The sequence below is a fragment of the Patiria miniata genome, unplaced genomic scaffold (assembly GCF_015706575.1).
Source record: "Patiria miniata isolate m_02_andy unplaced genomic scaffold, ASM1570657v1 HiC_scaffold_22, whole genome shotgun sequence".
In the NCBI taxonomy this organism is placed as follows: Eukaryota; Metazoa; Echinodermata; class Asteroidea; order Valvatida; family Asterinidae; genus Patiria; species Patiria miniata.
In genome coordinates, this window is record NW_024037061.1 from 4133794 (window position 1) to 4146995 (window position 13202).

General features: G+C 37.8%; 1 protein-coding gene across 1 annotated transcript in view; it reads left to right on the forward strand.

Annotated features, from left to right (window-relative positions):
- Nucleotides 1-13202, forward strand: part of LOC119730382 (PC3-like endoprotease variant B) — a 32442-nt gene that overhangs the window by 398 nt on the left and 18842 nt on the right. The window contains exons 2-5 of the mRNA XM_038203248.1: nucleotides 540-733; nucleotides 7568-7672; nucleotides 11811-11942; nucleotides 12779-12887. Coding sequence (XP_038059176.1) covers nucleotides 554-733; nucleotides 7568-7672; nucleotides 11811-11942; nucleotides 12779-12887 — 526 coding nt within the window. The 5' untranslated portion in view covers nucleotides 540-553. The remainder of the gene's footprint in view (nucleotides 1-539; nucleotides 734-7567; nucleotides 7673-11810; nucleotides 11943-12778; nucleotides 12888-13202) is intronic.

Consider the following 13202-nt stretch of genomic DNA (forward strand, 5'->3'; position numbering starts at 1 on the left):
AAGATTACAACTTTACAAGAAATAGTTGATCTGATTGGTGTGGTGTGACCATTTGGAGGAAGGAACAACTTTTAACATGTTCAACTTATGTGGTTGCTTTATTCTATTTCTAATGTTCATAGAGCAATACAATGTAATTGGCTTTTCCTGCCATTAATAGCGGCAAATCCATTTTTTCTCTTCTGATTTTTTTCTTCTTCTTCTTTCTTTCTTGTAGTTTGTTTTTGTACTATTTCCTAGCAATACAATGTAGACTTTGTACACAAATTGTCTAGGCGGCACTTTCAACAGTTTTTTTTTCATATTCAGATCTTGATAAAACTTTACACAATCACCACATAGCAAAAAAGGTCTGTGCTGATGGACATATTGATGACGTCATCATGCGTCATGTGATATCATCTTAAATGTGCAATTTTCAATGGTCTATATGGTCCGACTCTTAATACAGAAAAACAAATCTATAGATATGACGAAAGACATTTGCACTGCAGATAAAATAACATTCAATTTCCCAATTTTTGTTGGTTCCTAAACAGAGTTGAGATTCAAGATGGCGTTGCGTTTCTTGTCCTTCGTATTATTGGCCCTGACTGGACTCCTGTGTGGGGCAGCCGTCACAGACGATCGTGAAGACCGGATGTTTCACAACGAGTGGGCGGTGGAAGTACGAGGAGGGGAAAGGGTAGCCAGGGAAGTGGCGGACGAATACGGTTTCACGTTTGTCAGAAAGGTAAGTTTCCAATAAATGAGGTGTTCTGTCAAAATGAGACAGAACTGGGCATGAAATGAGTGTTTGCGGGTATAAGAAAAGAGAATAAAATTCTCCGCACAATACTGTTTGTTGCACTTCAGTCGGAGATTCCATTGACAAGTTATGGCTGTTTAAAGGGGTACTATGTCCTGAAATCCCCCAAAATTTCTTGTTTTGGATTGTTTACTTATCCTATTTCAAACATGTGGATGAAAGGAAACCTACCTAATGTCTTACCGTTCCCGAGAAAAGACAAAAAAACCCCGGTTGTTTATATCGGACACGACAGAGTACGAATACGTTTTTTGTGTCGTTCTCATACAGTGTACGATATACACCATGTGTGTCTCGGGAACAGCCGTGACCAATCACCAATGCAAAAAAAAAATGGTTTCTTCAACGTCCGGAAGAGGCGAACACTTTACACGTACGAATGAAATCACAACTAGCATCCAAACGGCTCGAATTTATGGGGTCGCAAAAGTGGACCCCGAAATTCGTTCTCGCACGCATAATACAGGAATAACACAAAAAACACACAGTTTTTAAAGGATAGTTGTGTGGATGTTTCTATCCTAGTTTTAAATGTTCTTTCCGATTAACATAATCTCGTTCAAAGGGCGTTTTGTAGCCCAATTGGGCTGTTCCAGGACCTAGTGTCCCTTTAAAGTTTGTGTTTATCGACATGTCAAAATTTAACACTTAGAACAAGTACCAGGTGTTTCAACCCATGGCACTTCCACGAGTTGTACAACCGCGAATTTTGCGAGGCAATGGGGCGTGATCTAATATGCAAATTAGACGCAAAACTGCAGGTAAAAAATTCCATAGAAACTCACTGGCTAAGCTGCGATACACAGTGTAATACACCCTGAGTAAAGTCTCCACCGTCCAACCCACCACCCAACCAACAAACGCAGCTCAAGCCCGCAGCATGTTTCACACCGCCGTGGGAAAAAAGCCTTTAAAGTTCAACTTCTTGTTGTTGTGAAAAAGAAACATGCCAATTATTTTTCTTTAAAATTAAAAACACTGTTAGGCCAAAAAAAAAGATAAGTCGGTCTCTGGTCAGCGTGCGCATCGATTTTAATCATGCGCATCAATCTTTTTTTTTCTCCAAAATGTTCCGCGGTAGCTCCAACAGCGCCCTCTATTGCTGCACCTCCTCAATTTTTTTTTACCAAAGAGCACCAAGGAATGGGAAATTGCACCAAGGCAAATGATCGAGAGCACCAAGGCAAATTATGGAGGCCACCAATGTCATGAATGTACATGAGGACACCAAAAAAGCAAAATAGTACCCACCTTGTCTGTACAGTCCAAGCTAGAAGAAAACAAAAAAAAGCAAAAAAAAACCAAAAAAGCCGCGTCCCGCGTCAATTCCGGAACTTTGGTCTGACCAGAGACCGAATATTTTTTTTTTTTTGGCCTAACAATATGCCTTGGGGAAAAGCCTTTAAAGTTTCAACTTTTTGTTGTGAAAATGAAACATGCCAATATTACTTTTCTTTAAAATTAAAAACACTGTTATTCCATGATTTTTATACTATTTCTTTAAAATATGTGAAGTAGACATATCAGGATTACAATTATTAATGAATCTGAAAATAGAAACAAATCCCCCCATTTCTTCTTCTTCCCTTCATTTTTCTCCACTATGGCCTGTGCCCAGTTCTGTCTCATTTTGCCAGAGAGAGTGCCTCACATTTAAGGATTTAAAAAAATGGAAAGAATTCCATATACTAAGTTCACTAATTTTCCTCTGTATTGACTAACAAGCCCCCAGATAGCAATTTCATGTCATCAAAGTCAATTTGAGCAGTGAGAAAATACAAGCATTTTCTTAGAAAACACTTAAAATTTTTCAGTCCAATCTCATAGGGTTTGTACACAGGGTGTTGAGTGAACTTCGTATATGGAAATCTTTCCAGTTTGTGTTTATCGACATGTCAAAATTTAACACTTAAAACAAGTACCAAGTGATACAACCCACGGCAGTTCCACGAGTTGTACAACTGCGAATTTTGCCAGGCAATGGGGTGTGATCTAATATGCAAATAAGACGCATGCGCATGTTACAAAACTGCAGGTTTTCCATAGAAATTCACTGGCAAGGCTGTGATACACAGTGTAATTCACCCTGAGAAAAGTGTCCACCGACCAACCCACCTCCCAACCAACATACGCAGCTCAAGCCCCCGGCATGTTTCACAACGCCTTGGAGAAAAAGCCTTTAAAGTTTCAACTTTTTGTTGTGAAAATGAAACATGCAAATTATTTTTCTTTAAAGGGAATATACAACATTTGCAAACATCGAAAATAAAACTACCAAGTTTTTACGAAATACCTTACTAGGATGTTGGTAAATGATTGTCTCAAGCATTTTGTAAAATTATGGCACCTGGTGTGAAGTCGTTTTCAAGAAAATGGTATTTTTGTATACATTTCCAATTTGGACTGAAAAAATCGTTAATTTGGAGCAGTAGTTGAAAAATAGTTAGGTTTTTCCAACCTAACTATTTTTCAACTACTGCTCCAAATTAACGATTTTCTCAGTCCAAATTTTATTTGCTATTGGTTACATGTTTCATGAACGGGTGCAGGCCAGCTAGACTGGTTCCCGTGCCTTACAATTTTCCATCATCTATAAATTGATCCATTTTATCTTTTGTGGAGTCAGGGAACCAGACTACTTAAACATTTTTGTTTTTCTTGGTTTTTCCAACCTTTTCGAACACAAAACTTCAAAAATGTCAGTGTAACAATATTTGATCTATATATACTAACCCCTCAAATAGTTCATTTCTGAAAATTACATCAAAAACCAATGATGTACATTCCCTTTAAAAACACTGTTGTTCCACGATTTTTATACTATTTCTTTAAAATCTGTGCAGTAGACACATCAAAGATTACAAATATTTATAAATCTGAAAATTGAAACAAATCCCCCATTTCTTCTTCTTCCCTTCATTTTTCTCCACTATGGCCTGTGCCCAGTTCTGTCTCATTTTGCCAGAGAGAGTGCCTCACATTTAAGGATTTAAAAAAATGGAAAGAATTCCATATACTAAGTTCACTAATTTTCCTCTGTATTGACTAACAAGCCCCCAGATAGCAATTTCATGTCATCAAAGTCAATTTGAGCAGTGAGAAAATACAAGCATTTTCTTAGAAAACACTTAGAATTTTTCAGTCCACTCTCATAGGGTTTGTACACAGGGTTTTGAGTGAACTTTGTATGGAAATCTTTCCAAAAAAATTACATGTAATTGAAACAAGTAAGGATGAAATTTTAAATTGATATTAAATATTTCTACTTGGTCTCTCAAGAATAGGGTAATTATTTTTAGTTATACTGAAATGTTCTTGTTATTAAATAAAAATTAGGTCGGCCTATCCAATAAACAAATTTAGCTTGGTACTCAAAATGCACTCGTCTGCCAACTGCATTTGAGGTTGAATTTTTTACTTAATTCCAAATTGTTATAATACATTTCGTCTATTACTGAACCAAGTAAACGTGTGGCAGACGTTTGATCCGTTCTTTTCGTATTCAATGAAACTGCAATACAGTGCGCTAGAGAATATTTTATGCATTGTGCCATATGGTGGTATTTTATTCTTTAACTGCACAGGATGTGTCTGTCATTAGGCTTATATTAGCCGTATCAAATTACCATATTGTTTTACATACGTTGCCAGTGCCGACTTGGTGTAATTTTACATATTTTATTATGCATTACAGATGTTTCCTAAGCGTCACGCGTCTTTAAATTGGCAAAAATGAGTGTCGGGAAGTCGAATGCTAACATCTGTGTTGCCGCGTTTTTTTTGGTATTTGGTTTTTATGGCAGATCTGTACATTTTACATGCAGACAGAATTTTCAATCCCAAATTCCCAATGTAACTGAAAGGTAATGGACACTGTTTGCAAAAAAAAAATTTTAAAAATGTGTTTTTGCCGATTCAAGGAACAACAACACAATTGAATAGAAAATAGTGGTGGGATTAAAATGGTGAATTTTAAAACATTCTGTTTGAATTCCGCTATTTTTTTAATTTTGGAAACCGCGAAACCAACCTTTAAAAACAATTAAGCCTTCCATTTCTTTGTGACACAGGCTAAAAAAGCAACTGGAACAATCCCCCAATGTGCTCCATGGTCTCTGTTGTATTAACTGCATTCACGTGCTAGTGGTCTTTTTGGTAGATGAATAGCCTGCTCATTTCGAATTATCAGAGAGTTCCCATGTATTTTCCCCTCAACATTACATCTCTGGAGTGTTTTTTAAAGGCCCTGTGGTCTTTGAATCCTGCATACTATAGGCCTACCCAGTCATGACTGTGAGCTGGATGGGAATTTCTGGTAAAATCAGATAACGGTTATTCAGTTTGAAAAAAAAAAAATTGGATAACTGGATTTTATAATCTCTGATTTCACCCACCACTAATACAAAACCTAACAAGCCGTAATTTCAGCTCAGTGGATATTTTAAATATAGGAGGATTTTGCAGGATTGAGGCTGAGTGTAATTTTGACATGGAGGCAGTTGGAGGAGTTTGCAGGATTGAGGTTGCATCCTAGCAAAAATGCTAGAGGGAGTTAAGGTTAATAGCATGATAACAGAAAGTGCCGACAGAAACAGGTACATGTACTGGTATCTTAAAGGTATAGTCCATCATTTGTAATTTGTGCATTTTGTTCGTTTGAAGCAACAAAAGTGCTCAAAATCTAAAGAAGGGTACTGAACAACTAGGCCCTAACCTGATGAAGTTTCAGCTCAGCTTCAGCTGTATATTCTGAGAAAAACAGCATTCTAGGATCTCAATTTCAAATCAAAAGTTGCTGAATCATGTTTTGAATTGGGCCTCAATTCAGCGTCAGAGACATGTTGTCACTGAGCCGATTGCAGCTACGCGATGTCGCACACTGATCCGACGAATTAAATAGCAACCGCGCGTGCGTGTGATCGTGCCAATGCTTGCGCGCGCTTCACCGAATAACAAAACGAACTACTTATTTAAATTTCCTACGGTGCGTCTTAAGAAGCACTGTTGGAAAGGCCTTCTTTCGTTGATTACTTCAAAATGACAGCTTGCCAGAAAGAATAATTTCACAGGGAGTTTAGTCCCCTTACTATCTTTCAACCAAGTATGTTTTTCAACAATAATTACTCCAGTTACTTTTAGGATAGCTGCAAATGATGGACTATAGCTTTAAACAAAATCTATTTGCACAGGGACTCTACAAGAGTTTGGGCATGTTGGGTGGTTGCTGTGTGCTGTGAAGCTAGACTGTCTCATTCACTGTTCACTGTTCAAATAGTTATTTTGTTGCGTGCTGTGTGTTTAATGGGTAGGACTATCAAACATTGGGTTGCACCTTGCAAAATGTGTAAAACGCCAGACAAATTGAGTTGGGGTGATGAATGTCATTTTTGTAAGACTAAAACATAATTTGTACAAAAAATGTATTAATGTAAGAATTATATGAGGCAGGGAAGATACATTTTAACCTTATTATAATTTCAATTCAGTGAATCAGATTAAAAAACAGATTTCATCAAAACAAAGAAAAGTGTACAAACCAAAGTGTTAAAATAGAATTAGCAAAGGCCAAAAAAAAAAGTCTCCGGTTTCTGGTATGGAGCTTGCCCAAAAAGTGGTGCGGCGACGACGCTTGTTTTTTTTTTTACCTTTTTTTTTTTGCTTCAAATGTCGGCTGATGACTGCAAATGGTGCCCGACTAAACTTAGTGCAAATATATAAGAGTCTAGAGAGGCCACATAAAGCTTAAATTCTCGATCATAACCCCATCTAAAAACACGTTAAAATTGTGCAGCAGCAGGATTCCAGTCAAACCAGTGAGTTTGGCGGTTTTGAGACATCATCTTTTATTGAAAAAAACCTTTTTTCATTTTGCCGACGTGCATGGCTACGGCGACGCGCGTGCATACCAGAAACTGGAGACTTTTTTTTTTTGGGCCTAATAAAAGCTCAATTCTGTTAGTTTCCAACACGTCATTTATATTATGTCCATTGTTGGCCGAAACAAAAAAGGAAATCTTTTGCAAAAACATACCAGCAACATGAAGTGCTTGAAATTCTTAAGTCGTAAAAAAATTGTGTGTTTACGATAACCAAATTTAGGCCAAATTGCTGACTTCAAATATTTTATTGCAACAGTTGCCCAAAAATTGAAGGGCCATACAATGTCATTTGTTTCATGCAGTCTTTGAAAATGAACCTTTGTGTCTCCTTAAATCCTTATTTTCAATTTTCGTTTTACTATTTTCACGGGTATTTTGGTGCCTTTTGGTTTTTATGCTAAGGCAATTTTCCTTTGTGAGCAAAAGTGTGATATCATTCCAGGCGGTAACTTCAATGTTACATCTATTTCAGCACAAAAAGTTACCAGAATTTTGGATATTTTGCTGAGAGTGTGTAAATGTTCTTTTCTTGGGTGATTAGTTGTTGTGTCAGTACATGGCAGTAAGCCAATGAGCAAACTTTTCTCACAAATGTTTTCCATGGGCAGACTTTCGGATCGACGGATTCACATTTGAACAGAAAACCCCCTAATAAACTGAACAGTGTCTTCCTGAAATGACATCACAGCAACAGCGCCCACAGTTGTCAGGAAAGGCATAATGGACAATTTTAAATGTTTAAAGAAGTGCACTTTTCATTAAAAATTAACCAAAAATAGATGTCAAATAGCTTTAAGAAATTTTGTTCCACAAACTGTGTTCTGGGAAAATTTCATGGCATGGCCCCTTTAATAAGTAATTTTTCCCCCCTATTTTACAGATTGGAACTTTGGAGAATATGTACAGATTGGAGAAAGATAACCATCATAGGAGGTCTAGGAGAGAGGCTGTGGATGTTACAAGTCTGCTAAAGGAAGATGCAAGGGTAAGGGTGGGTGAGGGCCGGAGGGGGGAGGTGGGGTGGGTGGGGCCAGAGGGGGGAGGTGGGGTGGGTGGGGCTGGAGGGGGGAGGTTGAGTGGGTGGGGTAAAGGCATAGAGCTATATTAAATTACTAGAGCACTAACTCCTCATTCTTGCGCGCGGAGACTCTTTGAAGCCGCTCTGGACGCAGACATTTTGAATTTATGTGCGTGTTTGTACAACACAATCAAAATAGATGGGTTGAATTTTAAAAGTGTACTCTAAATGCAACGCGGAAGTAGAAGATACGCAAACAACTTTAGCGCGCCATGACGGTTAAAAAAATGTCACGGCGAAAAGCATCTGCAGCCTAGCGGAGAAATGCGCACACGTTGCACTGTTTGCGTAGAGCAAAATGAAACGTTCATTTGCTGATCGTGCATTTCGGTGACGCACCGATATGGAATACCAGCGCTGATATGCAAATAGCCGTACAAAAGCTGTACAAAATTTCGAGTTTTCCATAGGTTTGTGCACAAACACGGATGCGCCCAGCAGGCATTAGTTTGTACATCGAGTTAGCGCTCTAGTAATTTAATATACATGTAGCTCTATGGATAAAGGTTTAATTGTTTGAACTTTGATATACATGTAGGCTTGGGCGGTTCTGTGCCAGAATCGATTAGAATCGATTCCAAAGTTGGTATCGGAATAGGAATTGTGATTCCACTATTTTGAGGAATCGATACTCTGTAGTACTTATAAACGGCATAATTATGGAATCATTTCTGAAAAATTTGGAAAAAAATGAAAATATGCATGTTTGTTGACTGGATAATCGCTGGGACTTTGTTGAATAAAATGTATGTATTATTTGAAATTAGTGAAGTTTACGTGAATTTTTCGGCGCTGTGAAGCCTTCAGTTTTTGTGTTTCTCATGTAAAACTCACAGTTGCAAAACTTTCTATGCCAAGTCGCAAGTTAAATCTTCACAAATCAAGTCAAGTCACAAGTAAAGTGTTTTAAGTCCGTCTGAGCATGCTTCGTCATAATTCACATGACACAAGTACCCTGTTCTCAACATCCTTTATTGGCGATACAAGTCTTTAGTTTGCAATATCTGAATACAAGTTAGGAATCGTGCAGGACGCCTAGCTAGCTACATGTACATCAGGTCCTTGGCTTTCTGTTAACCGAATTTTGCATAAGCCTGAAAAATTGTGTTTATTTTAACAAAAGTGTAAAGAGAATGTACATCATTGGCTTTTGCTGTACATGTATTTGTTTTTAGAAATGAACTATTTGGGGGGTTAGTATAATAGATCAAATATTGTTTCACCGACATGTTTGAAGTTTTGTGTTCGAACATGCTGGAAAAAAAAAGAAAAACAAAAATGTTCAAGTAGTCGGGTTCCCTGACTCCACTAACATGACTAAAGATAAAATGGATCAATTTATAGATGCCGGAAAATTGTAAGGTAAGGGAACCAGTCTAGCTGGCCTGCACCCGTTCATAAACATGTAACCAATAGCAAACAAAATTTGGACTGAAAAAAATGGTAAAATTTGGAGCAATAGTTGAAAAATAGTTAGGTTTTTCCAACGGTGGTCGGCCGACCACCGTTGGAAATGTATACAAAAATACCATTTTCTTGAAAATGACTTCACATCAGGTGCCATAATTTTACAGAATGCTTTAGACTGTCATTTACCAACATCCTAGTAAGGTATTTTGTAAAAACTTTGGTAGTTTTATTTTTCGATGTTTGCAAATGTTGTTTATTCCCTTTAATGTCAGCAAGTCAAAGTTATCAAAGTCAAGTTAAGGCGCAATTAATATTTTCCAAGTCAAGTCAAGTCTCAAGCCAAAATAGAGACTCCAGTCAACAACACTTTTGAATTGTCAAAAAGGTATGTCCGACATTGTGGAACTGTCCACTTTTTTTTTTTACAGTACTGTATACTATAGTGTACCGTAGTGTCGGTAGGGTGTGCTGTGGCTGGTTGTGTACATGTTCTATTGCAAAGCATGCATATTACTGATTGCATACCGTCATGGTTCAGTGAGTGTTATGCAAATCGGCACTGAGGCCACTCAAATGGTGCATATTGAAGGCTATCCTGAAATTCTCAATACCCTTTTTGCGTGGACTCATTTCTCCATATGGACGATCCTGCATCGTACCAACAAAACAGGAAAATGTTCTGGGAAATGCTTCAGCAAGGGTCAGGACAGTAGAGTCTTTGTTGTCAAGAAGGCTTTCTTTGATATCTGACTTACAAAATCCCAGTCTTTGTTGCCAAGAAGGGTCTTTGAAATCCAGTTGTCAAAATCCCAAGGTCTTTTGTGAAGGCAACAGTATTTATGGGACCATTGAAAATGGAAAAGCCAAACTTTGTATCAGTAGAAAACCTTGTCTGTACCATTTCAAAAGTCATGTACATGTTGTACATGTACAAGTGCTTGTCAAAACACTGAGTGTGCCCCAAAAAAGTGCAACATTTAGAAAACAAACTGTTTCTTCAATGAAATTATATATTACATTAAAGATATGGTCCATCATTTGTAATTTGTGCATTTGGTTCAATTGAAGCAAACAAAAGTGCTCAAAATCTAGAGAAGGGTACTGAACAACTAACCTGATGAAGTTTCAGCTCAGCTTCAGCTGTATATTCTGAGAAAAACAGCATTCTAGGATCTCAATTTCATATCAAAAGTTGCTGAATCATGTTTTGAATTGGGCCTGAATTCAGCGTCGGAGACACGTTCTCACTGAGCCGATTGCAGCTATGCGATGTCGCGCACTGATCCGACGAATTATAGCAAGTGCGTGTGCGTTGTGCAAATGCTTCCGCGCACTTCGCCGAATAACAAAACGAACTACTAATTTAAATTTCCTGCGGTGCGTCTTATAGAAGCACCGTTGGAAAGGCCTTCTTTCGTTAATTACTTCAAATTGACAGCTTGCCAGAAAGATTAATTTCACAAGGAGTTTAGTCCCCTTACTATCATTCAACCAAGTATGTTTTTCAACAATAATTATGCCAGTTACTTTTCGGATAGCTGCAAATGATGGACTATAGCTTTAAAGCCTGGCTATTTCTCAATCCACTCCTTTTTATCCCATTCCATTTGGGTCCTTAAGATCCAGAAATACAATCAATTAAGTGAAAGGGTGTAAATTTTACTTGGGCCACTCTCACCTGGACATGCTGAATCTGGGTTAAGCATTGAATAGGCATTGAATTTGGTGACATCGCCATCTTTGTTTTGTCCAATTGAACGCTGCATACATTTGAAGTACATGCCAGCTGTTGAATATGTTGGGTGATTGGATTAATTTTTTAAATTGAATTCGATTTAATTGTTCAATTATTAAAGCAATAACCTTTACTTCAATTGCAATTTTGGATAATTAACATTTCAATGATATTTTGCCACTTCCAAGAACAATGGCACTAAAACTGTATCGCCAACAAGCAGGTTAAAAATCTTTGAAAATTTAAAGGGAAGATACAACATTTGCAAACATCGCAAAACGTACTGATCAAATAATCACGAAATACGTCACTAGATTGTTAGGGAATGACAGTCTAAAGCATCCTGTAAAATTGTGGCTCCTGGTGTACTGTCATTTTCAAGAAAAATTGTATTTTTCCTACGCTGGTCGGCCGACCAGCGTTGGAGAAAACTGGCTTTTTTCAAAAACTGCTCCTAACTGTTCATAATTAGTTATTCCACGTTTTCTTTACAACTGTTTGCACGCCTGTGAAGGGGTTCGAGCCTGCTAGACTGATTCTCTGACCTTACAATTTCCCAAAGTCATGTTTGCTCCGTTTTATCTAAAGTGGGGTCAGGGAACCAAACTACAAGAACACAATTGGTTTTCATTGTTTTTTCCAGCATCTACCAGCCCAAAACGTGAAACAAGTCAGTTCAACAATATTTGCTATAACATACTAATCCTCCAAATCCATTTATTTCCAAAAATTGCAGCAAAAGCAAATGTTGTACATTCCCTTTAAGAAAAGAAAAGTGGATGCTTCAGGTTTGCCTCAAAAGTGGTAAAAGCGCCCTCTCTCGTTCATGCATGGAGCCCTCACATGCAGATAAAAAAGACACGTAAGTGATTCGTCTTCCATTTTCCATGTCATTATCAGGTATCTTGGGTTGAGCAACAAGAGACGCATTACCACGAGAAGCGGGACACTGTGGCCGTTGCCCACGACAGAACCGGAGACGACTACGTGCCACCATTCAACGATCCAAGGTTCCCCGATCAGTGGTACTTGGTAGGTTTCTGTGTGTCATAGTTGATTTTGCACAATAGTCACATTCTGAATAATATGGGATCATAAATTTGCATTCATCCCAAAAAGTAACCTACCAAATTATTATCAAAAAGTTTACTTGGATTAAAGATCGTACTGGTACTAAACTGGTAACGTGAAATTGTCGCATCTGGCTTGCTGTCATTTAGAAGAAAAAAAACAATGTAGGTGATTTTCAATTTACCAAGTTTTGGAACTGAAAAGCATGGAAAGTGCTACAAATTCGTGTCTCGTGATCAAAAGGTTGTGCATTTTTTTTTTTACTGTTTTCTGAAAACTGTAGTATCCACATGAGCTGAAACTTCAACAGGTTAGGTTTTGAACATTTTTCTTTGGATTTTGAGTGGTGTTATTATTGCAAACGAACAAAATGCATGACAAGAAAATGATTCTGTAAATGCCTTTAAACATTTTAAACAAACTGTCGTTGACTACATTTTGTTATAGCTGTAAATGATGAAATAAACTACTTGTCAGGCAATGAATGCCTTTATTAGTCTCACTCAAACCTACTCGCAGGGAGAACACATTTCATGTTGAATAAATGATGAATACATTTTGTGGCTTTAATATTTCTGTAATATATTTTCTGTAACAAAAACCAATGTTTCTTGTGGGTTTTTTCCTTTCATGGACCCAGTGCATATGTATACATGTGGGAGATTTTTTTTAAGAAACATGTTTCTGTCTGGTTGGAATGAATATCATTTTTCTTGGGGCGTGATGAATTTATTTGGAGACTATGCGAAGAACAATGCGTCTTTGTTGCTTTTCATCATGTTCACTTTACCTTTCAGCATAATGACGGCCAGAACGACGCGACGCCCGGTGTGGATATGAACCTTGCACCGGTCTGGAAACTCGGCATCATGGGACAGGGCGTGGTGGTGTCGGTCGTTGATGACGGTAAGTTTACACACAGGGGGGTGGGGGAGGGGTAAAGTACAACCGATGTCATATCAGAAATGCTCAGGAGTGCAGAAGTTTTTCCTAAAAACCTGGTTCTTTATGATTGCAAACTTAAGTGAGAAATGAATATCATATTGTAGCACAAATTGAAAGAACAGTTATTGACATCTTTGAAACTTTTTTGCTCTCGCTTTTGCCTGAAGTATGAACTGCTCTTTTTGGGGGAGCAGAAAACCACAGAGATTTTTTCTAGAACTCCATTTTAAGAAGTACTTTTTCGGGCGATCTCTGAAAACCAGTTACTTTTCCACA